At 42.1% G+C, this 27,124-nt stretch overlaps 3 protein-coding genes across 4 annotated transcripts in view; 1 reads left to right on the top strand and 2 right to left on the bottom strand.

Annotated features, from left to right (window-relative positions):
- Window positions 1–6,955, bottom strand: part of FAM81A (family with sequence similarity 81 member A) — a 124,472-nt gene extending 117,517 nt beyond the window's left edge. The window contains exon 1 of one of the 2 annotated variants that reach the window (XM_082447713.1): window positions 6,867–6,955. The gene's annotated coding sequence lies outside the window, so the exon portion shown is untranslated. The remainder of the gene's footprint in view (window positions 1–6,866) is intronic. The other variant, XM_082447709.1, reaches the window with a different exon arrangement.
- On the bottom strand, window positions 4–27,124 carry LOC309653772 (uncharacterized protein). Its single transcript, XM_082448201.1, has 2 exons — window positions 7,565–27,124; window positions 4–2,045 (listed from the first exon to the last, which is right to left on the bottom strand). The coding sequence occupies exons 1-2, from the start codon at window positions 8,204–8,206 to the stop codon at window positions 1,977–1,979; spliced, it is 711 nt and encodes a 236-aa protein (XP_082304327.1). The 5' UTR covers window positions 8,207–27,124; the 3' UTR covers window positions 4–1,976.
- MYO1E (myosin IE) overlaps window positions 7,122–27,124 on the top strand; it is a 201,966-nt gene continuing 181,963 nt past the window's right edge. Inside the window, exon 1 of the mRNA XM_082445188.1 lies at window positions 7,122–7,490. Coding sequence (XP_082301314.1) covers window positions 7,488–7,490 — 3 coding nt within the window. The 5' untranslated portion in view covers window positions 7,122–7,487. The remainder of the gene's footprint in view (window positions 7,491–27,124) is intronic.

Below are 27,124 nucleotides of genomic sequence, written 5' to 3'. Positions count from 1 at the left end.
TTGTGTTGTTGTGTATGGTTTTTTTTTTGGCAGTACCATATGACTTTCAGGATCTTAGTTCCCCGCCCAGGGATCGAGCCTGTGCCCCACCCCGAGGTGGAAGCACAGAGTCCTAACCACTGGACCAGCAGGGAATTCCCATTGTTGTGTATGTTTTTGATGTACATGGAAAGATGTGAATCCCATGGGGACAGGGCACTTGTCTTACAGTTCTCCAGCACCTACAACAATGCTCAGCAAATGTTTGCTGTGGTGGTGAGTGAAAAGAGTAGTGGTTTGGAAACCATGCTGCAACATGCAGACACCCACACCAAGAAGCACTCTATTCAAAGTAAATCCCCCTGTTGATAATGGGGGAGGCTATGCATGGCGGGGGCAGGTGTATGGCAAGTCTGTACTTTCCCCTCAATTTTGCTGTGACCCTAAAACCACTCTAAAAGATAAAGTCTATTAAGAAAAACAAATCCCCCCAAGTTGTGACAATATCTTGAAAAAGTCATCTTAAACACACACACATCTATGTGTATATACAAATAGTTATAAGTATGCCTAAACACACATTTCTAAGTGCATGATAATAAATGCAAAACATATGTCACATCTTAAGTATATAAATACATTTATAGGTGTATGACAATAAAGTTGAAGTGATGATGATTGTTGCAAAACCTATGCAATTTTTTCTGTTGAAGAGGTGAATGAAACTTCCCTCCTGGCCTCACCAAGACAACCGTGTATAAATTAAAGTAGCAGACAGTTGCCGTTGGCAAATGGTTGCGTACCCCTAAGTTGGAGTATCCCCTCCTCAGAGACTGTCCCCATTTACCATCTTTTCTTAATAGTGCAGTAGCTCTAGAACACTACCCTTGTGACAACATTTGCTTGGAATGTGAGTATACAGATACCTTGTTCAAGCAGAGCCTTACATAGGCTTTCCAGTGACCTATGACCTGGTGGCATAGTTTGAAAGGTTGAGCTGGTTGAGTCAGACTCTCTCTTTCTTTGTTTGCCTCCCTTTCTTTCTCTGGGACTTGAATCCAGAGACTAAGGGGGAAGTTTCCAGTAACTTGTGGGCAGCACAGCTAAAAGGCGGTTTGGGGGCCTGAGTCAGGATCACGACAAACTAAAGACACTTTGCAAGCTGAAATTATGGAAGGAGGAGCAACTATGAGTAAGTGAGAGAAGCTTGAAGAGACAGAGAAGAACATCCATCCTTGCAGAGAAGCCAGGAAGCCAGAAAAGGACAGAGAGCATATATAAGCCCTATCTTCCTTTGTGTTGTTTTTTTTTGCTGGGCTCTGGGGCATATATACCTTTAAAATATTTTTCTCACAAAACAACCCATGTGCGTTTTTTTTCTTTTCTTTTTTTTTCCTCCTTGTTACTAAAGGAGACTAGACTGGAATAGCAGGAGAAAAAAAGTCTCTAACAATGGAGGATATAAAATTTAAAGAAAAAATAGTATAACTGTACAAGTACAGCAGTCCAGGGCCATAAAGTATAGTGGCAAACGGTGGTTCCATTCAATAGTCCCCAAGGACCGCAGTTCAGTATAACCCTGTGCAATAATTGATATTTATAGTGATGACTTTGAGTCTTCAAGCACAGGCTGCTTGATGTTCAGCATATTTTCAAAAGGCAATGAAGCATGTAGAAAAATTTTCCTTCAGGTTAAAAAAAAAGTTTCAGTGCTTAAACAAGGGCAGGCTCACACAGTTATGTGTTATTTTTTTAGTCTGTTAAATGTATTATTTATTCATACATGCCTTGCCTTGTTCCAGCAAAGGTTAAAGATGACTTAAAAGAATACACAAAATCCAATAAGACAGCATAAGTTGACAGTAAGGGGGAAGAAGAAAGAAAACCAGGCTGTGGTCACATTATTGATCCAGGAGATTCAGTTATCAGCAAAGCTCCCTTCTGTGGATCACCTCACTCCTTGATAGATCATGGGACACCATAACTAGTATTACTCATTACTTAATCATTTTTAAATCTGGAGAAAGGTCAGGGCTTATCTTCTGAATGTAAAAATCAAATTGACACTGGAAGAAAGAAAGAAAGAAAAGAAAAGATTGGCTTGTATCAGAGAAAATATAATCATAAGTTTATATAAACGTGCACTTAATAAGCTGTCAATCTAAACATATGTTTAAGTAATTCCTGTTTTTATTTTGGTAAAATAATTGTTATAGCAAAAAAGTTATATTAATCAGAAATAGCATCAGGGACTTCCCTGGTGGCGCAGTGGTTAAGAATCCGCCTGCCAATGCAGGGGACATGGGTTTGAGCCCTGGTCCGGGAAGATCCCACATGCCGCGGAGCAACTGGGCCCATGCGCCACAGCTACTGAGCCTGTGCTCTAGACCCTGCGAGCCACAACTACTGAGTCCACATGCCACAGCTAAGGAAGCCCGCGCGCCTACAGCCCATGCTCCGCAACAAGAGAAGCTGCCGCAACTAGAGAAAGCCCGTGCGCAGCAACGAAGACCCAACGCAGCCAAAAATAAAAAGATAAATAAATAAATTTATATAAAAAAAAGTAGCATCATATCACATTATCCCACTGTTGAAATTCTCTGCAATATCCTTTTCACAAATCAATATTAACATATTAGAAGAACAAAGAATGTTTGAAGTTGACTTAAAACTCTCTATACAAATGTAATTCATAAAAAGGCAAGAATTTTTTTAGAAGAGAAACTCACGGTTACCAGAGGGGAAAGGGAGGGAGGGATGAATTAGGAGTTTGGGATGAACAGATACACACTACTATACATAAAATAGATAAACAAAAAGGACATACTGTATAGCACAGGGAATTATACTCAGTATCTTATCATACCTATAATGGAAAAGGATCTGAAAAAGAATATATATATATATATATATATATATATATATATATATATATATATATATATATATATATATAACTGAATCACTTTGCCATACACCAGAAACTAACACAACATTGTAAATCAACTATACACCAATTAAAAAAAAAAAATTAAATAGCAAGAATTTTTCCAGGATCCTGGTTTGGACAGGCTCCTAAGGTGTGCTCCCATTCATAATGGGCCTGCATAAGGGGAAATTTTTTCTAATAGGCATTCCTACTACAGAGTCACTGCTTAGAGGGTAAAAGTTTGGGCTTCAGAGTCAGACAAATATATAGATTTGATGCATGGTAGCTGAATGATATCTTGGGCAAGTTACTTCAAACTCTCTCAACTTAGTTTCTTAACTGCAAACAAAGTTAATAGGGCTGTATGGAAGATGGAATAAGATATTGTACAGTAAGCACTTAGCTCAGTATCTGATACCTACTGAACCTAATAAATGATGCCTGTTATGGTAGAAACAGCGATTACCCAGGACATCTCACATTGATGTGACGCAAGCCTGAATGCATCTTGTTAGTGTCTTCCATTAGTGTCTTGTTAAAGATTTCTGCCCTCATTTTTTCATTAACAAATTTTTCTTTAATTGTACTGTGGTGAACGCATTCTGATGTTCTTTCATGGTACTGACGTGGAAACTCGTTTCATTGCCCTATAATATCTTCTTACTAATTATTTTCCAAAATACATGAGCAGTGATTTTTTTTTTCACTGATGGATTCATATGGGGATTTGAGCTTTGTATTCATCTTGATTTTTTCTTTCATTCCTTTTCATTCCGCCCCAGATAAAACGCAGTTAATCATGCCAACTTCTGTATAAAGTCTCATCTGACTAGCTCCACCATGTGTCTAGAATGAGTTTTACAATTTTGAAAGTAGCTTTCCCTTCATTGCTACTATGATCTTGAGATCATAAGAATAAATATCTGGTAAGATATTGAGTCCTCTGAAAAATAGGTGAAGTCAAGAAAACTGGAAAAACTTTCATTTTAAAAAGTGAGGATTTTTTTAGGGGGTGCAACTTGGCCAAAAATCTTTGGTGACCATGGTTTATCATTCAAACTAGGCCTGCTGGGAATGCAAGAGGGTTGCACTTTATCATTTCATTGAGATAAAGGCATAAACCCAGCTCCCCCAAGTAAACCAGGATGTATGGTCACCCCAGCCAAAACTGACAAGGTACCTTCCTAAGATGGGGATGGAGCAGGGGAGGGCTTGAAGGGATTCTTCATGAAATTATAGGCTCTTCCACATCATCACACACTTTATTCTATGCTCAAACTGTGAATTAGTGGGTTTTGCTTTGAGAATCCAAGAACTTCTGTGCTTTTAGTATCAGACTCAGTTCTAATCCCTATGACTCAAGAAAAACACAATAATAGAGACAAAGATCCAAAGAGGCATAACTAATATGATCAAGAGATGTGGGTCCTAATGTTCTGGCAGTTACTGAATCTTTGAGGATTTGATGAAAGCTATTAACTCTCCCTGAAGAAAAGGGCACACACAAACAGCCTCCAGGAGTTGGCATGCAATTCAGAGGGCCAAGGACCATCTGATCTCACCCAGGGATCTAGGTCTGAATCCCTAATCAGAAGGGAAAGGAAAAAGGAACCAAAATTTGTTGACCATCTTTGCACACATTTCATTTCAGACTTACATCTATCTATTTTATAGATAAGGGCACTGAAACTCAGAGAAATTAAGATCTTACAGCCAGTTAAGTGGAAAAACCAGACTACAAATTCAGGTTTATGTGCATGAAATCTCATATTTTAAGTACTGCCCAGACGTAGGCATTAATCTATATATTTATATTTAATCTGGAAAGGAATTACATTACAAAATCATGAAAAATGAACACAAGCAGACATCTTCATCAAAGTCCCACCTACTAGAGCTGGGAATACTTCTGGAAACTGGAAAGAGATTATTAGGGCAAATAAAAGTAAGCACTTTAAAAAAAAATCTCAAATGCTAATACAATTGACAACCACTGTCAAGGTAGTTTTAGATAAATCCAAGACTGATAGGTTGGTGATGGATTATTAAGAGATTTTCAGTGTTGCATATCCTTAGGTTAACCTTGGGGAAAACAACTACATCTTTGCCTGTATCCCTCAAAGCCCATCTCAGTCTGATTACTAATCAGGGTTGCATGGACAGGATGGTGGTTGAAGCAATGTGTCAATTCCAACCGAAGTAGTGTTTTTTGTGTAACTGGTAAGCTCAGATTTCCCTTTTGGTAACCTCTGTTCATTAGTTGTTTTTCTTTCGCGGTGAGCCTAGTTCCTCCATCAGGGATTGAACCTGGCGCCGGCAGTGAAAGCGCTAAGTCCTAACCATTGGACCGCCAGGGAATTCCCTGTTCCACTAGTTCTTAAAATGCCTGATTGCATTTTGAAGCTGACATACCTCTGAGACATGGAATCAGATTTACCTGAGAATAATGTATCACATCTGAATGTATTTAGCCAATGATCACGCCTGTGTGGACCTAGTTCATAATGAGTGTTCAACAGATGTCTCGTGGTTTCCCGTCCAGTCTGTGCTACAGAATGCTACCAGATGAATTACCTAACCTATAGCTCCAAATATGGCAGTCCCTTGCACAAAACTACTGTTACTTCTTATTGTATTTGTATCTTTCCTGTAATTATTTATTGTTTTAAAATCTATCTTTTGTTTCCCTCCTTCTAAAATTGTAAGCTTGGTGAAGGCAGAGACCACTGTATTCACAGTGGCCATGATGACCTATGGTAGGCATTCAGTTACATTTATTTGCCTAACTGTGGATGATTACTATGAGAATTTGGTCAACATGTTTTTTAAAAAAAAATTTGGTCAACATGATTTTCTTTCAGTTTTTAAGATGGAGATATAATTCACATACTGTAAGATTCACCCTTTTAAAATGTACATTTCAGTGGTTTTTAGTATATTCACGAAGTTGTGCAATCATCACCACCATCTAATTCCAGAATATTTTCACCAATAAGAAAACACACACCTGTTAGCAACTACTTCCATCCTCCCCTCTCCCAGCCCTTGGCAATCAATAATTTACCAATTTCTGTCTCTATGGATTTCCCCATTCTCTATTTTCATATAAATGGAATCATATAAAACGGGATCTTTTTTTCTGGATTCTTTCACTTAGTATTTTCAAGGTTCATGTTGTAGCATGTGTTAGTACTTCCTTCCTTTTTAAAGGCTGAATGATATTCCATTCTATGGATACACTACATTTTGTTTACCCATTCTAGACAAGAGGATTTTTAACATCCATTCCAACTCCAGGATCCTTTATTCAAGTGAAGGGCTACCACCAAAGTTCATAAAGTAAATCACAGTAAATCATTATGCTTCATAGTTTTTCTGTGCCCTGAAGTTTTCAAGTCTTACCTACCACAGATCCAGAGAGGACCATCCTGTTATAACCAACCAAGTTTACTTCCTGAACCCTGAAAACAATAACATCAGACCCTCTACCTTTATTTCAGGATTCTGCTTCCCCTCCCCCACTCCAATCTTCTCCTCACTGCCCACCTGATTTCTTGATTGTAATGCTAATTGCTCGCGGCAGATTTGTGTTGACTGAGATTGGATGGCGCGTTCTTCCCACGCCTCTCTCCCCTGTCCTTGGCCTCACTGCACGTGCAACTCCTTCACCATCAAAATTCCCCCTCCGCGCCTCCCCCTCAAAAAGCCTTCCTTTGTTTTCCAAGGAAATTCAGGTAAAAGAAAGGGTGGGGGAAACGATATTTTTGACTTTCCTCACAATCCAGACGTTGGAAAGAAAAAGGATTTCCTTTGGGCTGCTGCCACGACTCTGATCTTTTATGCTGATAAAATATTTCCTTCTTTAAAAAAAAAAAAAGTTATGGGAAAAATCATACCACTTCAGCTACACTTACTCTAACTTTCGCGTTTAAAAGAAAAAAAAATTTTAGAAGTTTACCTCTCTTTCACAGAGTGGTTTTCTTCTTACCAGTTCAAGTCATGCCACCGGGAGCGAGCTGGGTCAGCAGCGCTCTTTGGAGGCTGGCGTGGAGGAGGACTACAGGATCCAGAGGGCTTTGGAAACTCCAGCAGCTCCAAGCTTGTTGGCTACTACGGTTTCCCTGAGGAGTGACGCTATGAAAACAAACCCTGATTGGTCAGGCCTGAGCTGAATTCTCCATTTATGGACAGATTGCCCTGCCCGAGCCGAGGCTCAGCCAGAGGAGTACGGAGAAGGTGGCCGAAGGAAGAGGAGCGAGGCAGGGCAGCTAGTCGGACGCGCGGAGAGCATTGCACTCACCTAGGCGGGCGGCGAGCGCCCGGTCCGGGTGGACCCCTGCCCTCCGCAATATGCGCCCCGCCTGCTAAGCCGCCTCCTGCTCGCCCTCACCTACCGCCGCCGATCCCGCCTGGATGGAGTCCCCCCAGGGTTCCCATTGGTTCCTGTGAGTGCTTGGGTGTCGAGAGCCTGTTTTTGGCGAAGGGAACCAACTTTTGAAGTTCGCCCAGGAGACTGCGTTCCAGCCCCAGCTCCCCGGCAGCCGGACCCGGCAGAGGCGCGACCGCGGCGCGAGTCACCATGGTGAGTTGGCCGCGCGGCGTCCCGGGACGCCTGACCCAGGGATGGGGCGGGAAGCCCGGGAGCGGGGCACCCACCTTGGGCGCGCTGCCGAGGCCAGGGGTGGAGAAGCTGGACGCGAGAGTCGGCACGTCGCGAGCCCTTATTTCCTGCAGCTTTCGCTCAACCGGGGCTGGGGGAGACGGAGTGAGGGGCCAAGGAAAACTTTCTTTCAAGTCACTTTCGGCGTCGCCAAACTTTTCGTGGCCGGGGTGGCTATGGCTGCCAGCTGTCGGAAGCCGGAGTGCGGGGAGATCCGCGTTCAGGGGCACGGCCCGCCGGGGGGGCATCAATTCCCTCCCGCTGGGAAGGTGGGAGCGGCCGCCTGCGCCCCTCCGTGCGCGCGCGCTCCCGCCCGCTGCACCGGCGCCGCGGACCACTGCTCCTCCCCCGGCCGCCCGGCAGCGCCGCAGCTGTTCCGCTGGCATCCGCGCGCCGGCGGGGGCGGCGCGGCCGCACAAAGGCAGCGGGGCGCCAGGTAGGGCGAGCACCTGGCGGTGGACTGGCGGCCGCGGGCGAGGGTGCCGCGGGGCTGCCGGGAGCCGGGCCGGCCTGGGCTCCGCTGGGCGCCGGCCCGGAGGGTCTTTGCACCAAAAAGGCCGAGTAAACACCACCCTCCTCCACTTCCCCCAAGTGCGAGGTGGCTGGCACTTTTCGGGTGTACAGCGAACGGTACGCATGGGAGGAAGTCGAGTTTTTTGTTCTTTTTCCTTTGGCACTTTGGGAGTCGATGGAAGTGTCTGGCGCTCTCTCTGACTCGTTTCTGACTTTTCCTCCACCCCGACCTCCCGGCCTCGGCTACCCCGCCCCCAATAACCTTAGCCGCATCCCTTGGGCTTTGGGGTGGTGTACTTTTCTTTCCGAAGCACAAAAGCAAGGGCTCTATTTTGAAGAGATTGGCAGACCATCAGAGGGGGGAAAAAGTTCTACTACAAGGCTTCATAGTTTCCACACTTGCTTCTTTTCAAATAATCCGGCTTAGGTGAATGAACTGGTCCTCTTCTGATTGGTTTTTGTTGTTTTTTAGTGACTGTGAAAGGGGTGCTAAGTCACAGTGATAACCGGTACAGCACTAATTTAAAAATCTCTATCCTGCTGGAGCCTGAGGGAAATTAGGAAGGGCCCATAGGAACCTACACACAAAACTCAAAAGCAGCCCTTGACCCAGTGCTGTGTTTATTCAAAAGAATGATTAAAAACAAACACCAGAATCTTTAAAAGGGCATCCTTGACCAAAGCTTTTTCTTTTCACCTAGTCCAAAGTTATGTCACCCTTGCGTCTACCTAAGAGGACACTTAATCTGTAAATAAAATTTCCCTTTCAGTTGTAGGGTTTAAGAAGTCAGTCCACTCCATATTATTTTTGGAACCCCTAAAGAGAACCATTTACTTACACTGTGTGTTTGGGTGGAGCTACCTAAATGGGGCCACTGCCTAACTGGCTACCTGAACTTAAGCAGTGTGAGTCTTAGTACTTTAGAATTGCTATAATTATTTTCCATGGTTCAATATTTCTTAAAAAAAAAAAAAAAAGAAATGTGTTGTTATGTCAAGAGCTTAAAAACTCTTGCTGAATTTAAATAGTTGAGTGGTACCTTGAGAAAATTAACTTTCCCTTAGTTCACTCATTTTTCATGCTGGAGAGACTAAAAAGTAGTGTAGGATGACTTTTCTGGGGACCTCGGAAACTGGACACTCAATTCGGTCCATTGCTGTTGAAGTAGATGGTTTGTGAAGTGGGTGCAGAAGAGGCATGTTCTAAGAAGAGCTGTTTCCAAGGTGTGTAGGGTGTCTATTGAAGGACAGGGGTATGACTTACCTATTGATGTTCCCTGCCAGCAGCACAGATGGCCGTATTGTGGGCCGCCAGTTGACTATCAGTGCATCAGATACAGTTGCTGAGGCCCCGATTCCCTGACGGAAAAGTTGAAACAGCTGGCTGTCCTGAAATAGGAGCTGTGCCATCACTCCATCTACTGGATCTAGAGTAATTTGGCAAAAATTAAATGAATCATTTCTTCGCTGGCTTGAAAAATTAAGTCTGTGCATTGGATGTATGAAGTTGCCTTAGAACAGAGCATCAGCAGCTTAAGTAGTCAGAAATCTCAGTTATTATAGTATTTACTATTTATGTAAGATCCCCTTACAGCCAAATGAGGCTTCATTTTGTGTTTCACATCTGTCTGAGTCTGCCCAGCTGCGTCCTTCAGCTGCTTAGAACAGGAAGAGAAGGGGCAATGCCTCCAGTGGGTGTGGCTCAGTGTTAGCATGGAGAATATAATTCATCAGGCCCTTGGCACCTGTACGGCGGATTTCTCTGTCTCTCGCTCTCTGTGAGATATCTTAGGAAATCTGGTAGCAGATTAGGAAGGCTCTCCACCTGTACCAAAGGCCCTACCAAGGCTCACTCATTTGTGATTCATAAGGAAGATTGCCATTTTCTGACTCATGAACAAAGTGTACAGCTTACAGTTTACCTTATATTTCCTCCTGAAAACTCACTTTGGGACATTTTTCTCTGTCTTTGGAGAACCAAGAATACTACCAGGCAATAGCAATTTGTTTCTTTTTTTTCTTAGACTTGAAGGACCAAAAAAAAAAAAAAGAAAGAAAAACACCAAAAAAATCTCTGCATGTCTCTATAATTTAGTATACATTGGTTAGGAGGGTACAACAATCTCCTTTGACTTTAATCAATAATAATACCCATCTGAGGTTTCCTTTGTAGAATCTGGCTTTATCATCAGCCAGAAAGGAAGTTCTACCTTTGTGGCCATGACCAATTTGGACTGTCTAATGGACTGGAATCCATGTGTATAGCTCTGCTGTATACTTTGGAGCTAGAAACTATGATTCATAAGGCTTTTGTGACTGAGATATGCTAATGTATTTGAGTACATCTGAATTGGTCATCACCTCAGAATATGTTCAAGATGCGTCCCCGTCTCCTTACTTGCATATTACTTGTGAGTAAATTGCAGATAGTACGCATAAAAATACATAGGAATAGGCTTACGAACTTAGAAATCTGATGCCGCTGACTACAAGGTAGGTAAGTTCCTTTGGGTGAAGGCATGGCATATATTTAGAAAGTCTGGAATCCATTTCAAACATGTTTTCTGCGAAGGTAACCTAGTCCATTCCCACTGATTAGTTTATCAGATTTCTAGTAGTAGTCTCCTGGCCAAAAGAACACAACACAGAACCAAAACAGAAAGGAATGGGATGAAGTCCAGAAAAGTTTTGATAGTGGTAGAGGATTAGGGCAAGAGTGGGAATCCAGGGCATTGTCTTGGGACCACTGTGGGTGGGCCTGCCTAGTGGGAAATGTTTGGGAGCCCAGGGCAAGGAGGGAAGCCCAGTGGGGCCATGGATGGAGGGGATGGAGAAGTAGAGGAAGCAGACGGTTGCAGAAGCTGAAAGCCACTTCCTCCTCAGTTTTGCTGGGGATTTCAGCTTTGTTAGTGGTTGCAGACTCAGATGTCTACAGAGGCCAGGATACAATTTTTGATGGGGTGAGACTGGCCTCTGGAGAGTAAATATAGAACATGTGCCCGTCAAAAGAGCCATCATTACTTGACCTTAGGCTGTGATTACATTGACCACATTACCAAATTGTCCGTTTTTTCAGGAGAAGCTGAAAATCTAGATTTTTATGCCAGAGCTGCCAATTTTTAAAAGAGTGCTGATCATCGCTGAGAGGCCAAACAGGTCAGCTGTTTGCAGCTACCCTGTTGTAAATCTCAGAGTGGTGTCCTGCGAACCACTGTGTTTCCTTCCATTCACTCGCCATCGGGAAGTCTAAACTTTAGCCACATACCCAGTAAGGGCATTCGATTTTTACTGACACATGCACACCTTCCCACTGCGTTTCCCTTAAGAGAGGGAGTTGCCTGGTGTTTCCAGCCCGTGGACTCTCTAAGCTATTAAACAGGGGCAGTATGCATCCAGCTGCTACGGTTTGGAGCTAGCTAAACACCTGTGCAGGTAGTGCTGTGCGTGGTGGGTGAGCCTGTAAATTAAACTTCTCTTTTTGTTTTTTGTTTTTTTAACATCTTTATTGGAGTATAATTGCTTTACAATGGTGTGTTAGTTTCTGCTTGAACTTCTCTTTTTCTTAACCCTTTAGCTCCCTCCAATGGAAAGGTACTCCCCCTCTCCCCCAACCTCCATATTGCATGGTGGACCTCTTTTATTACTCCTTTCCCTGTTGCATCTCATGAATTTGAGGTCTGTTTCAGGGGTTCTCCTTGGGGCTAGATAATGAGCATTTTTGTAAACATGACTTGGAATACAACCTTTTGCCCCTGACTTAGTGTTCATGTTATGAGCTCATGTGAGACCTCTCTCCGATGAGGAGAGGACTGGGTCTCATTACTTGTTAAGAACTTGTAAAAGCTCTTTTCATCAGCTTCAGAAAAGCAGAAATATTTTGAAACCTCTATACAAATGTAAAGCTTCATTATGGATCATATAGAAATTACGTACATTCGTAATTTTCCAAGTTTGAGTCATCTACTATTTTTTTCTTTTAAACAAAGATGCAGCAACTTGTGTTTTTATCAGTATGTGATTAAAATGGGTTTCTCCGTGGTGAGATTTTAATATTTTAATTTTCTTTTTTTACCATGCTGGGACTTAATATTTATAGAACAAATAAGGAGTTAAAGGTTAAATGCCAAAGGTATTAAAAATAAACAGCTTGGCCTTGTAAGCACATTCTGTAACAATGGTAAACAAATTGTGTTTTGAATTTCAACTTCAAAATTTATTTTGGCAGAGATGAAAGGTTTGGGGGCACATTAGTGAAGTCTTTTTTTACGTATCTTTATGACAGCTTTACTTCAGAGAAGTAGAACTATAAGAGTCGTCCCTAAAAATAGGGACAATGGCTTCGACACCGTATATGCAGGTGAAGTCAGCCCTCCTTTCTGAATTGCCACCATGGGAACACTGTCATTAATATTGTTCAGGGCACTTACAAATGGTCATTTAAGAAAACCTTTTTACTTCCTTTATGACCTAAGATGCTAGTGTCCAGCCTGATCACCGCTTTTACTCACCAGACTTTGTATAAGATCCCTCTCAGCTGTTTCCAGAAGTTACATTCTGCCTCAAAGGGGGAAAAAAATTGGTCCTGAAGATGTGCAATATCATGTAACATAGGCCCTGGGGGCCAAAAAGGAGGTGGTTCTTCCCAGGAATCAGTACTCTAAGAACTGCTCTGAAGGAGGCCACACTGTCTTAGGTGTTTTGAGTTCTGATGTGTTTGTTAAAAATTCATTCATGGGACTTTGAAATCATACACTGCATTGTAGAAAGTAAAACATACACTACATTGTAGAAAGCCCAGAAGAGAATTTAAGAGTCTATCCTAAATCCTTTGGCTTGACTTCATAGAAAGATCTAGAGGGGTTAAATGGCTTCGAAAGTCTCAGAGCTGGGTTTTGACTGATCTGCTGCCAGAATCCAGGTTTTCTGATCCCAGTTTAACAAGGCTTTTCCCACCAACCCACGGTGGTGGATTAGAGTCTAGGCATGACCAGGTAGTTTTCTTTCTGGGGCCCTTCAAAAAAAGCCTGCTTGGAGATGGAAGGTTGTTAATTATTTTTGATGCATTACTGTATCAACTTTAAAAGATTATAAAAAATAAATTTAGAGGAATTCGCCATAATACCACTACCCTAGTGCTCATTTTTTTTCATGTCTTTGGGTTTCCTTCCAAACTATCCAAACGCACATCATTTTTATGTAGTTGTAATTATGGGGCTAATATACAATTTGTGTTCTGTATTTCCCCATGTATTTTGTAAACTCTTTTCCTTGGTAAACATATTTATCGTATTTTTGGTGGTGGTATGATAATCCCATGTAGCCTGATTACCCAACCTGAGTCCTAACTGTATGGAGACCTGTCCTCCAGATGCACCAGTGGCTGTTCCTCCTTGACCCCATTAGAACTGCCCTGGTCAGTGCTGGGCTGCTCAGCCTCCTGTCCTGCTGATACATGGAGCCCTCTCTCTGGGGTAAAGTCTGAAGCCAGGACCGGCTGGCTTGGTGTACACTCCACACTCCCCGGTCCTGACCTGAGGTGGGTACTGTTGGTGTTCTCCCAGGATCATGATACTGGCACTCAAATGTGTGACAACAGTGGGTGATCAGACCTCTGACTGCAACTTGACAACTATGAGTTCCCCTATCAGAGGACCCAAGTGGTTGGAGAGGAGGAGCTTTGAACCCCAAAGTGGAGAAGACACAGCAGTTGCAAAGGAGGTTAGCGTACATGCCTGATAGGTAGGAATTCTTACCAAATACGGTGGCAACCGCTAGGAAATCAAAGATGAATTAAGCACTGCCTGTGCTTATGAGGTGCTCACAGACTAGGGAATGACAAAGGGCTTTCTTATAGGTGATTTCGTCTCATTCTTGTACAAATGATGGTTGTTGTTGCCATTTTACAGGTAAGAAAACCAAAGTGTAGTGAGGGAAAGAGAATTGTTCAGGGCCATACAACTTGTATGTAATGAACCAGGTCTGCTAACTTTATGCTCTTTCAAAAGCAATTGGGTACATTATTTCTGAATTTGAAATTTCTGGGTCCAGATATCTGTATAACACTTCATTATTTACATACTCCTGAGGGAAAGCAAGGTTGATTTTTTTTTTTTTTTTTTTAATCTATTTTAAAGTCTGGGCTTTTTAATTTCCTTGTTCGGGGATGTTTGCATATCACAACATTTGGGGACTAGACGATATCACACTGGGATCAAGCATAAAAGTAAAAGAAAGTCATGCTAGAAAGCTCTCTGATCTCAGTTAGTTTAAAAAGTAGAAAATAAGGGAAACAAGATAACTACAAGAAATTTAGCCCTCGAGTCCTTATATACATGACAGAAAACAAACAAAAATAAGGATAGCATGTCATTAGTCTCTTAGTAATTTAATTGGTGTGACCAGCTTTTGATGTTGACAGCAAGTTAGCACGATATTACTTGATAACAGAATGATTTGGAGAGTATCATTGTCTGATTCTAAAAAATTTTCAATAACAAAAAAATTACGGTTGTTTTTAGTGTCCCAATTAGATACGGACCTTTGTTACAGGAAATTTTAGATTTAAATGTAGAAGCATCTATTAAGCTACTTTGTAGTATGATAAAGATGGCACCTCCAAGATTTGGTAATGCTCAAATTCAGAAATATGTCTGCAAAATGATGGTAGTTCTCCTTTCTCCCATCAGATTGTCAGAGATTCCTAATATTTGGGGGTGTCCCGAGGCCCTCTGAAGCTATTGACCTGTTTCCTGACAGTGTTTGTAATAACGAGAAAAACAAGAAAACCAAACAAAAAGACAGGAACAATCTAAATGTCCATTAGTAGAGAAATGCATAAACGTATGTGACTTATTGATAATAGGGAATCAATATGGATAGATCTCACAAAGGTGAAGAAGCAAGTTGTAGAAATATACATGTAAAGTCATTTAAGAAAAATTTTAAAACACAAAACAAGGCTATCTGTATTGTTTGGGGATATATATATTCATATATGTATATATTTATGTATATGTTCTTTTAAAAATATGAATTGATGGACTAGAAAGATATCAAATTCAAGCTGCTGAAGGGGGAAGGAGGAAAGAAGAGAACTGAGGTCAGTGGACTAACTGTAACATTATTAAGAATGTTTTATTTGCTTTATTAAAATCTAAAGCAAATATAGAAAATAGTATCATTAATTCTGTGCAGTATGGGCATAAATATTTATATTATTCCCCCATAGTTTTAACATCTTTTTACAATTAAGAAGAAAAAAACCCCACATAAACACAATTCTTCATTTAATTTTAGGAGGTTCATAAACCTGCAAAGCCCACACAGTATCATTTCCAGAGTTGTAGCAAACCTTATCTTGAGGTGAATATTAGGGAGTATGCAATTTTGGGTCTATGTCGGGTTGTTTTAATGACAGTTGACATACAATCAAATCAATAGTAAGTCCCACTGAGTTATGCAAAGTTCCGTTAGGGATTATGTCCCAGGATGTTCAGCATCTGTTAAGCATCTCTTTCTTACCTTTTCCTTTCTTACCTTTTCTTACCTTACTGTCTATTAAGTTTTGATATAATTAACCACCCCAAACTTGGTGGTTTAAATAGTAAAGATTTTATTATTTTTCATGATTTTGTGCATTGGCTGGGGAAGTTCTGGGCTGGACTGGCTCGTCAGATCTTTGTGGTCGGCTGGTGGCTTGGGTGGGGATGGATGAGCTAAGATGGCCTCACTCACGTGTCGGTTAGTTGGCCCAGGTTCACTTGGGGCAGTGGAGATGGCTTGGCCACCTATCTCTTTCACAATAGGCTAGTCCTGGCTTGTTAACACAGCAGCGGTCACAGGGTTCCCAAGAACAGCAAAAGAGAAAGCAAGCCATAGTGCACAAGCATTTTTTTAACCTCTACTTGCATCATGGTTGATATTGTCTCATTGGCCAAAGCAAGTCACATAGCTACCCTCAGGGTTAGTGTGGGCGAGGACTGCCCTGGGGCTCAGATACAGTGCCTACCCTCCACCTTTTCTTTCATCGTGTCTAGTTGGGTGAATACATTGAGGCAGGAATAGATTTAGTGCAAATCCAGTTTTCCCGGCTGATCCTCTGAACCCCTGTGTATGACGGAAGCCCCCATTGCTCCTGATACATCCGCTGCTGTTTTCCCAAAGTATGAGGAATTAAAACTTGTAGTTCTTTTGTATTATGGAGCCTCAGTATGATTTTTAAATTGCTATTTTTGCTGGAAATAAAAAGTAAAAGCAGAAGCTAAAAACACGAAGAAAAATCTTTTTTTTTTTTTTCTGTTAAAGGGAGTTTGTAAAAATAAACATTTCACGATTAAGTCCAAGCTTAGAGAGTAGTGAATCATGCCAAACCAGACTGGAGTGGATGGCCTGTTGGATATAACGGTGGAGCAATACTGTTTGGAACAGGTCAGAACAGTGCTGTTCACTGACTAATTCTGCCTTTTTGGCCAGCCCTGAGCTGTCCATGTGGAGAAAGACATTCTTCACACACACACTAAAATACTTTTTTGTCTTGAATGAAAGTCATGTGTTTTGGTTCGTATTATGGTTCCCAGAATAATCCATATTGGTGTCACTTCATTTTCTGTGAGCCACAGGCTCCTCAACAAGATGTGAATTGAGTAGGATTAACCTAGCTTTGGGCATAGGTCTCAAAAAAATTCATTTATCTGTGGATCTTTCACTTTGATTTTCTCTTTCTCCTCTTTTTAAATGGAAAAATTTACACTACACAAATGGGGAGAAAACTCATTGCCGGACTTCAGCAATTGATAACTCATGGGCAATCTTATTTTCTCCATTTTGTTAATGTGGTGTATCACGTTGATTTGCAGATGTTGAACCATCCTTGCATCCCTGGAATAAATCCCAATTGATCGTGATGTATGATCTTTTCGTGCACTATTTATTTATTTGCTGTGCCGCACAGCTTGAGGGATCTCAGTTCCCTGACCAGGGGTTGAACCCAGGCCACAACAGTGAAAGTGTGGAGTCCTAACCATTGGACCGCCAGGGAATTCCCTTTTCATGTATTACTGAATTCAATTTGCTAGTATTTGTTGAGGATTTTTGTGTCTGTGTTCATCAGGGATATTGGCCTGTAATTTTCTTCTCGTGTTATGTCCTTGTCTGGTTTTGGTGCTAGGGTAATGCTAGCCTTATAAAATGAGTTTGGAAGTGTTCCTTCCTCTTCTATTTTTGGGAAGAATTTGAGAAAGATTGGTATTAATTCTTCCTTAAATATTTGGTAGAATTCACCAGTGAAGCCATCTGGTCTTGGACTTTTCTTTGTTAGGAGGTTTTGGATTACTGATTTAATCTCCTTACTAGTAATTGGTCTGTTCAAATTTTGTTTCTTCATGATTCAATCTTGGTAGGTTGTATATTTATAGGAATTCATCTGTTTCTCCTAGGTTCTCTTAATTTTTTGGCATATAATTATTTCAATCTTGTTTTCTCTATTCTCATCTTCTCTTGGTTTATTTTGAAGCAAATCCTAGACATCATTTCATCCTAACCATCTCTGTATTACACTGGCATTAATTTATTTTTATAAATTTTTTAAGATTTATTTTATTTATTTTTGGCTGCATTGGGTCTTCGTTTTGCTGTGCAGGCTTTCTCTAGTTGCGGCGAGCTGGGGCTACTCTTCGCTGTGGTGCGCGGGCTTCTCCTTGCGGTGGCTTCTCCTTGTGATGGCTTCCCTTGTTGCGGAGCATGGGCTGTAGGTGTGCAGCCTTCAGTAGTTGTGGCACAGCGGGCTCAGTAGTTGTGGCTTGCGGGCTGTAGAGTGCAGGCTCAGTAGTTGTGGCACACGGGATTAGCTGCTCCGCGGCATGTGGGACCTTCCCAGACCAGGGCTCGAACCTGTGTCCCCTGCCTTGGCAGGCGGATTCTTAACCACTGAGCCACCAGGGAAGCCCTACAGTGGTTTTAAATAAAGCAAAACTCAGCTCTCAGCTCTTGGTACTGTCTACTTCTTGGGTTGGAAGAAGGGGTGTATCTCAGAGAACCAAAGTAAGTAGCTTCCCTTTGATTTTTAATATTACGGGCTTTGTTTTTACAGAATAATGTAGACATCTCCAGTAACTGGGTAGACTCCTTAAAGCTTGGCCTAATCTCATCCACAGGAGTATATGGCAGTGATATCTCGGCATCCATAGTTTTGGTGTGCAGGGCAGAGGTGGCTCCCCAGCCTACAATCCTAGCTCTACTCAGGCACTCTCTTTAGGTATAATTTGCAGGGCCAGTTCATGCTTATTCGTCTCTTCATTCCTTCTCATACATACCTGTATCATGGTGATGGCTGTGCAAATAACACTTGTTTCTTTCAATGATCAGATACCTTGAAACATAGAATGTCAAGATGAGAAATGTCTCAGAGACTACTTGGCGGGGGGGGGGGGTGGGCGTGGTCTATGAAATTATATGCTGAAGTTTGTGTCTGTGTCCATGTGTGCATTTTTCCCTGGGAGGAAGAATCCTAACTCCCGTTAAGTGGTCCATGGCCTCCCCAAATGACTCTCTAAGGTCCAGAGAATTTAAGTAGCCTGACCAAGGTCACCTGGCAAATTAGTAGGAGAAGTGGCCTTAGAGTACAAGTCTTTTGTCCAGGGATCCTAGCCTGGTCCTAAACCTGATTTTACTGGAAATGTTTGAAAAGCAAATATAATAAAGCTTTAGAGAGAAGGGAAGTTGGAAGTACTGAGTTAAAATAATTCTTTGTAAGATTACCAGAGGTACTAAACCAATGCAAGTTACCATGAGGCAATGGTCAGTATTAATTGTTGAAACTGACTTGAGTTTTCAGAATAGCTATAAAGCATACAACTAGAGTCACAGCATTGGTCTCATATTTATTCGATTTTTATATTCTCCTGTGATCACGAAGAGAAATACGTCCAATGCAGACTTCAAATATAAGTCAAGGACGTAATGGTTTGACGTTTATGTAAATAATTGAAAGCTCATTTCTCTGATGAGGACTCATTATTATTCATTATAAAATTAATATTAACTAATTGAGGACACATTAGAAGGAAATTGCTGGACTCTAATAACTGGACTCTGGATCAGAGTTCTGTGCTCTGTTTCTGTTCTGTAGGACCAGGGCTTGGAGTGTAGGAAAAATATTGGAAGTGTGATATCCTCTTCCTTCTAGCTCTTTTTCTCCCCTGCCCCCAAGCCCCAACCAGATTTCTCCATCTATCCTGCCTCCTGTTCTCCCCCACAAGGCTCTTGCCCTTCTAGACTTGGGAGGGGTGAGGAGGAGGGTTGGAGAAGGCAGGAAATATATAGTTTGCACCTGCTTGCAAGTGAGCACACATAATTAAGGCTTCCTAAAAGGAGGGGAGCGCCCTCCTCCCATCTTGGAACCCTCTTTCTCCTCCTCCAAGTAGCCCTGCTTGGCACCTCTGCAGCCAGTGGGGAATCAAGCAGTGTCTGCTCTACAGCAACAATAAGGCACTGTCATCTTCGTTTGGGGCTGTGAATCTGAGTCTTCAGTTTTTGCAGCAGTTGTATTTAAGCATCCATTGGCAAAGGTATATTTTATATACTCTAAATATAAGATGTAATGAATCGCAAAGATCCCACCACCTGCTGAGTCCTGTGGATTCCACCTGTGTAACATGGCTTCAACCTGCCTTTTTTTGCCTTGTCTTTCGCCGAGGTCACCTGGCCAAGTTCCACTACTTGCTGTGCCCCTTGCAGGCTCAGATAATCTCACCTTTCTTTGGCTGATGTCTGGCTGCAGTCAGTTTCCTCCCCTTCCGCGTCCCGATGGTCTAATTCCCCTTTGAGGTCGGCCCCACTTCCACCTTCTTGAGTCTCCTAGTTGGAAGTTATCTTCAAAACCTCGGAACTCTTGATCTGCAAAGATCTCTTGATTGTTTACGGGCATTTTATCTTCCCTTCTGATCAGTTACTTTTCAGGTAGAGTTGTTTCTTATTCATCTTTGTGTCCCACCCCCATTTTGCGACTTGCCATACTAGATGTATACAGTACTATTTTTAAACGTAGTATTGGGGGAGAAGTGCTTGCATTTCCTTCTGCTGTGAGTTATTCATTCGTTAATGCTCCCTAGGCCTTCATCTCGAGGGACAAAAGTAGAGTGCAGAACTGCCAACGCAGTGAAGCGCTCTTAAAATGCACTCCAGTAAACTGGCTTTTGGTCGCTCAGCTAATGGAATGAAACAGGGGAAGAGGGAATCCGTGAAAGCGCCCTGTGATTCAGATGTCACTGGAGCTTTGATTTTAGTGGGAGTACTGAAGTTGTCTGATACAGATGTCACTCCTCTCTTCATTCAGCGTGCCCTTTGGAAGATGGAATGCTGAGGACAGAAAGGGGAAGAAGCATAGCGATGCTTCAAAGGGCACCTGAAAGCCGAGCCGCTCGTTCACAGAAGGCAGGGGAGTCATTTTGCCCATCACCATGCCTTTCTTCACTCGTCAACCAGCTATAACGTTGAAAACAGGGCAGACAGCCTTCCCCTGCAACTCTTTCAGAGTCTGTGAAAATAGTTCTCCCAGAAAACGGCATCTATTGTTTAGGTTACCAGTGATTTTCCCAAGGGTGGATGTTTAAGGAATAGGCAGAGATAATAGATGGAAGAAAGAATTGAAATGGGATTTTGAAGCAGACAGTATGCTTTTTTTAATTGCATGTGGTTTTGGAGGACAGGTTGAATTCAGATGTTTTAAAACTCACAGGGCATCCAAGTACTGGTAAATTCAAACTGTCCTCATGAAATCTTTGTATTGGAACTCATCAGCTAACAAAATGGGCAGATTGGCACCTTTTGAGCTTTGTGGAGTGTACGTTTTCTATGCTCAGCTCCAGGTGGATGAGGGTGAGGTATTCTAAGCTTTCCGGAGTATAGAAGAAGTGGCCTCCCAGGTGAGGTGGGAGAGAAGGGGAGAAGTCCAGGTAACTCATGGGGTCTGGGAAGATATGTAGTATGATCACCAGTTAGAGCATTTTGAGTGAGGAGATTTAAGTGGCTTGTAGACCAGGAACGCCAGAGATGAGACAGGCAAAGTAAGGTGGGGCCCTCATACCAACAGGATGTTTTAGAGTGATATTATTTCAATAAATATGTTTATTGTTCTGTCCTACTGGGCTGTAAACTCCTTAAGGGGCCACTGCGTCATGCTCATTTTTTGTATTTCCATCACCTGACATGACGTCTGGCACGTGGTAGAATCAGCAAATTTGTTGAATTGAACCAAACTTCCCACTAGACGAAAATTGTACAGAGGGCCGAATGGTTTTAGCAACGCAGCCGCCAATGAATTGATGAGAACTGGTGATTTAAAGTAGATGATTAATTAATTATAAACTGGAAATGTTTTCAAAGATAAAAATAGCCCCCCTCAGTTAAAACCAGTAGGGCTTCCTTTTGTTAACTAGTTGGGCTGGGCTCCTGCAGAAGCCAGACTGAGCAGGAAGCTGGGTGGGCTGGGAGGGCTTCTACACCTGACTCTCACTCCCTTTATTCCAGCCTTCCTTCCCCTGAGATCAGAAGAGGATAGGTGATTGCCTAAGGCCACACAACCAGTCCCAACTTGTCCCCTCAAGGGCTGGTGCAGCTCTTTGCAGGCAGAAATAGTAACAAAATGCACCAGGGTCCTTTCTGAGGAAAAGTTCCCAACTCCAAATGGAACCATCGCAAATCGGGTGTGACCTGTGACCTCTGTTTAGGACTTCTCTTCACTGTGGCAGGGGAGTGGTTGGGCAGGTTTTGGTGATGTAAAAAATCACTACTAGATTAACAGATAGGATGAGAAGCTTTTTCCTGTTCAGCTGTGTGGACCTTCAGAATGTAAAATTTCCTGACAAAGTTTTCATCAGTCCTGGTTGAAAGAGCAGTATATAATGCCTTTGTTTTTCGGTAATCAAACTAACCACGCACCTGCCTAAGTGGGATCTGGTTTTGCTTTCCTCCAAAGGCCAGATTGTCTCCAAGGAGGCATGCTAATGGCTTAATTGTTTTGTTTATTTTGCTCCTCACAAATTCCAGTAGCTTCATTTGCATCAAGAGTTAGAATGCCTTCATTCCAGGGCCTCGGCATTTCCTTGGGGTTAGAATGGCTCAATGTTTGCTCTCAATGTTTTTTTAAAAAGTTGTTGGTCAGCCCCTAGTGATAGGTGTGGCTTTCTCTAAATAGGAGTTTCTCTGGGTGTGGGGTGGAGAAAGTGAGAAAAAGGGAGAGGATTAAAAAAGAAAAAATTATATGCTATATATGTACAACAAACTGTAGATTATTTTGGAGCCTGATATTTATGTAATTATGTTCACTTGGCTCACATACTTTAGTTTTGGGGTGAAAAGATTAATGCATGCAAGGGAATGTTGATATTTAGCTTGACAAAACTATGCATTTACAGAGCTGTGGTTTGCTTTCCAAAATGTAGAAATGTAGAGAAGGTTTGCCTCTTCACCTATGAAAAAAGAATTTCAAGTGTAAAACTATTCGGGTTCATGTAGTAAATGCATTTTTCTAAGTTCAGTGTAAACGACATTTTAGATCAAACAGCTTTATAATGCGTTAGGGGAGTAATCGTCAATACTGGGTGGAATCTGACTTTTGGGAAAGGGAAATTTGAATGTTGAAGAAGCTTAAATACACTGGTGTTGGTTAAATCTAGGTGTACTGGCCTCCATAGAAAAGAAATGCTTTCTTTCCCTGCAAACTGGAGTTAGGGAATTTCAGAGCTGGGAAGTCGTGTAATAGATCTTAATGTCATAAATCACTCGGACAAATACAAGATAATGCTATTTGGGGATGTGTTTGTAGTTATGCAGGATTACGTGACGATAAAGAATTTTCTAGGGACTTCCCTGGTGGTCCAGTGGCTAAGACTGCGCTCCCAATGCAGGGGACCCGGGTTCGATCCCTGGTCAGGGAACTAGATCCCACATGCCGTAACTGAGAGTTCACATGCCACAACGAAAGATCCCACACGCGACAGTGAAGATCCTGCGTGCCACAACTAAGACCTGGTGCAGCCAAGTAAATAAATAAATTTTTTTAAAAAGAGTTTTCTATGGCTTCTCGAGTTTCTGAGGGTGTTTTGTGCTTTGCATTCTCAGTAATTCCCTTCTGAGACCTTAGCATTTGGGGGCGGGTAGGTATGCTTCTGTGAATTTAACAGTTATTCCCACCATTGAAAAGAAGGGAATCTGCTATTGAGATTAACAGTTGTTGAGGACCCCTTCTGGATCGTCCAGCATTTGTATCTCTTTTGAGGTAGGTATTATTTTTTCTTGGCTTACAGAAGGGGAAGCAATACATGAGTGAGGTAACCTGCTAAAGGTCATCCATCTGAAAAGTGTCAGAGGAGGGATTTAAATTCAAGATCATCTGAATCTAAGATCTGCTTTGGAGGGGAGCTGTCTGTTCCTAGACACATACTCAAGTTGTAAGTCCGTGAGCTGGCAGCATGGGCATCACCTGGGATATTATTAGACCTGCAGAACTTCAGCACCCTCCGCCTCCCAACCTACTGATTCTGAATCTGTATTTTAGCAAGATTTCTAGGTGATTGCAAAGGACTAATGCACGGGAACACTGTAGCCCAAGCAAGGTAACATGACTCTAAACACGCCCCCCCCCCCACGGCCCCCAGGAAATTCTGATGGTTGTCCTCCAGGATATCATTTTCCAAGGACAGGGATGCAGTTAAACTCCCTGAATTTTCAGGAATGTAGTCAGTCATCTCTAATTATCCTGCTGAAGCAAAAATGACAGGGCAATGCTCAGGGGTGGGATTGGGGGAAAGGTTTCTCCTAGACAGTTCCGGAGTCAAGTGTCCTGAAGTAGATGCATGGGGATGGTGGTTGTCTACAGCATGCCTGGAAAACTCTCCACCCAGAACGCCTCCTCCGGAGTGCTATTGATGCCGAGGTTTTTACCCTTAGTGATCCCTCTGAACGACTGCATTTGTCTGTTAATGACAAGTCACTGTGAACTAGACTACCCAATCTTCTAAAGCTACACTGATGTGTATAAAATTGATGACTAATAAGAACCTGCTGTATAAAAGTAAAATAAAATTCAAAAATTCAAAAAATAAAATAAAATAAAGCTGCCTGAGAGCAGATTTTATCAGGCTGGGGAAGAAAGAAAGAGATCCAGACTGGGGAATATCAATAGCACGAAAAGAGAAAAGTGTTGAAGAGAGCCCAGCCTCCAGAACATTCCAATCCTGAGGCTGGAGAAAGTACGCCTAACCTTCGCCTCCTAACTGGTTTTACTTTTAGAATTCCCCCAGACATCTAGGCTGGAGACATCAGGGTCCTTGTCTGTTGTCCTTCTGCCTTCCAGATTCCTGTTGGTTCCCAAGCCCCGCAAGTATGTCTTCACACTGCTCTGCCTTCGTTTTCACAGCTGTCGCCCTAGTTTGAATCTGCATTGTCTAACACTGGGACCGTCACAAGAGTTTCTTAAGCGGTCTTCACTGTTCCCCTGTAATTTACATAAACAACATTGCCAGAATCACCCTCCTGGTAAACACAGCTTTGCACCTGTCACTCTTACTCAAAAATTCCTAGCTCTTACTGAGAATAGGCTTTAGCCCAACATGCAGTACTGTCTCAAATCTATTCCAGGCTGCCTCTGGCCAACTCGTATTTTCCAGTAGTCCTTCTGGAATATGTAAACTCGATAAGGGCAGCCAGAATGCCTAGTCCGCACTATTAGCTCCTAGCATAGTGCCTGCATACTATAGGTGCTCATAAAGATTGATTGAATGAATGAATGATGAGCTAATTCTCATGTCCATATTTTATAGCCTGGCTAGAATACACTCCTTGGTCAGGCCATCTGCCATGAATGGACTTCCCTTTCTTGTCATTTATCAAAATCCTTTGAGGCCCAAATGAAGTCTCATTTCCTGGAAAACCTTTGATTTAGCTCACTAAGATCATTCCTTCTTCACAACCTAGCCCATGTCTTGGAGTTATTTATTTGGTGCTTACTTATATGTAATCTTGCATTGCTATCTGTGTGTATGAGTCATACTGCCCAGAGAGACTAGAAGCCCCTTGAGATCAGAAATGATTTATATTTCTTTATACTCCTCAGAATTTACCATCTTTCCCTTTGGCCTTTCCATGTTCCTGTCTGCCCTCCTCATTCCCTGGTCATTCACAGCTTTTCCACAGCACTCGTGTTGAGTATTATTGTTGCTTGTGGATCAGTATTATTGTTGGTTGTGGATTATTGTTGGTTGTAGATTATTGTTGGTTCCCCCCACCCAGGAATGCCTGTAGTCCCTGGGGGCAGGGACTGTATCACCTAGTTTCTCTTTCTGTCATCTTTGGTTTGTTGACCGATGGATGCTTTAAACTTTGTCCTTTTGAATTTTATCTCCCTTCTTTTCTTTCTGCTCAGTTCTTAGAACTCCAATTTCCATTCTTCTACAAGTATGATGCTAGTTAGTGCCACCATGACTCAGTGTGTCCTCCAGCGAGGGTGTGGAGGTGACTCAGGAGCCCCCTCAGCCGTAGTGGATTTGTTCCACCCTGAGAGGGAGGCAGGAGCCTGCCTGACGATCAGGAAAGAGGTTGTTTTCCCCCCTCGTTGTTTCCTGGCCCTGAGTAGAACAAATTATTTAACTCTCTGTACTTCAATTTAATTTTTTAAAAAAGGAAATAAGAATAGTTTTCATTCTCTTTTTCTAGTGGTGATACATTGAGTATTAATAAGAACATTGCAGGGGGATAAACTGGGAGTATGGGATTAACAGATGCACACTACCATATATAAAATAAACAAGGATTTTCTGTATAGTGCAGGGAACTATATTCAATATCTTGTAATAAACAATAATGAATTGGAAAAAAGGTGTCGATATATACATATATATGTAACACCTGAAACTAACACAGTATTGTAAATGAACTATACTTCAATTAAAAAAAAAACAACCCAACAACAACATTATAACATGCTTTGAGTCCAGTCACTGAGAGTATGTAAAGTATCACAACCCTATGAAGGCTGAAGCTCTATACTAGATACCCCTCCTCCTGACTGTCCTGTCTCCCGCCAAAGTTGGAGACAACTGTCCCCAATACAGTTAGTACATTAGCATTTTTCTAACAAACTTGTTCAAGTCTTGGCCCACTAAAATTTAGGGAAACCATACCATTTATCTCCAGTCCCTTAACAAATTGTCTCTGAGTTACACGTTGCCTGTTAAGGAAGTACATCCAAATTGCAATCAGTTGAGTAAGGTTAGAGATGTTTCAGGAAAACAGACACGTCTCTACTTGCTCTGCCCAACTTCAAACTTTCACATCTACTGGTTTGGGGAGGGACGAATAGCAGAGAAGAGAGATCACAGAATGAAGTGAATTAATAACGTATTTGTTGAATTTGGACAGGGCAGCTTGCCTATTTGAAAAATTGTTGTCAAAATGTCATCACCCTCCTCTGTAATTGGCTGGGTAATTTCAAGTAGGCTTACTGCATTTGAATTTCCTGAATAGAGTGAGTTCAGTTTACCTTTTTGTACATAGCGGATTGTTGCATTACTGGGGTGGGGGGAAAGACATCCTTTTCTGCCTTATCCTTGGGCCGGATGGAGGGAGCACAGCCTTGTCTAGAAGCATGATGAACATATGATTATATCCATTTCGTACACATGACAAAATCTTCTTAGTTGGAAGATTATATCAATAATTGCAAGAAATAAGGGAGGCATATATATGTATATACATGTGTGTATGTGTACATAAGTGTATATATATAGTATATGTATTTAGATGTTCATATGAGAAGTTATGGGGGGAAATGAAGTAATTAGTTGCTAACCAAAATAAAGTTTCTAATGATCCTTTTTTTCCTCCTCTGCCTGGGTGCCCCCCTCTCCACGCCTGGGTCTTAGATAACTTTCCAGGTCTAGTCTCAACAAAATCCCATCCCCTTAAACAAGCCTTCCCAGACAGACTCATCCCTCGTCCCAGAGTGTCTGGAACGCTCTTATCTCATACAGCATGGTTTACCTTGTGTT

The sequence above is a fragment of the Balaenoptera physalus genome, assembly GCF_965194825.1.
Source record: "Balaenoptera physalus genome assembly, chromosome: 2".
Taxonomy (NCBI): Eukaryota; Metazoa; Chordata; class Mammalia; order Artiodactyla; family Balaenopteridae; genus Balaenoptera; species Balaenoptera physalus.
Note: the sequence above shows the minus strand (reverse complement) of the source record. Positions and strands in the feature narration are given on the sequence as shown.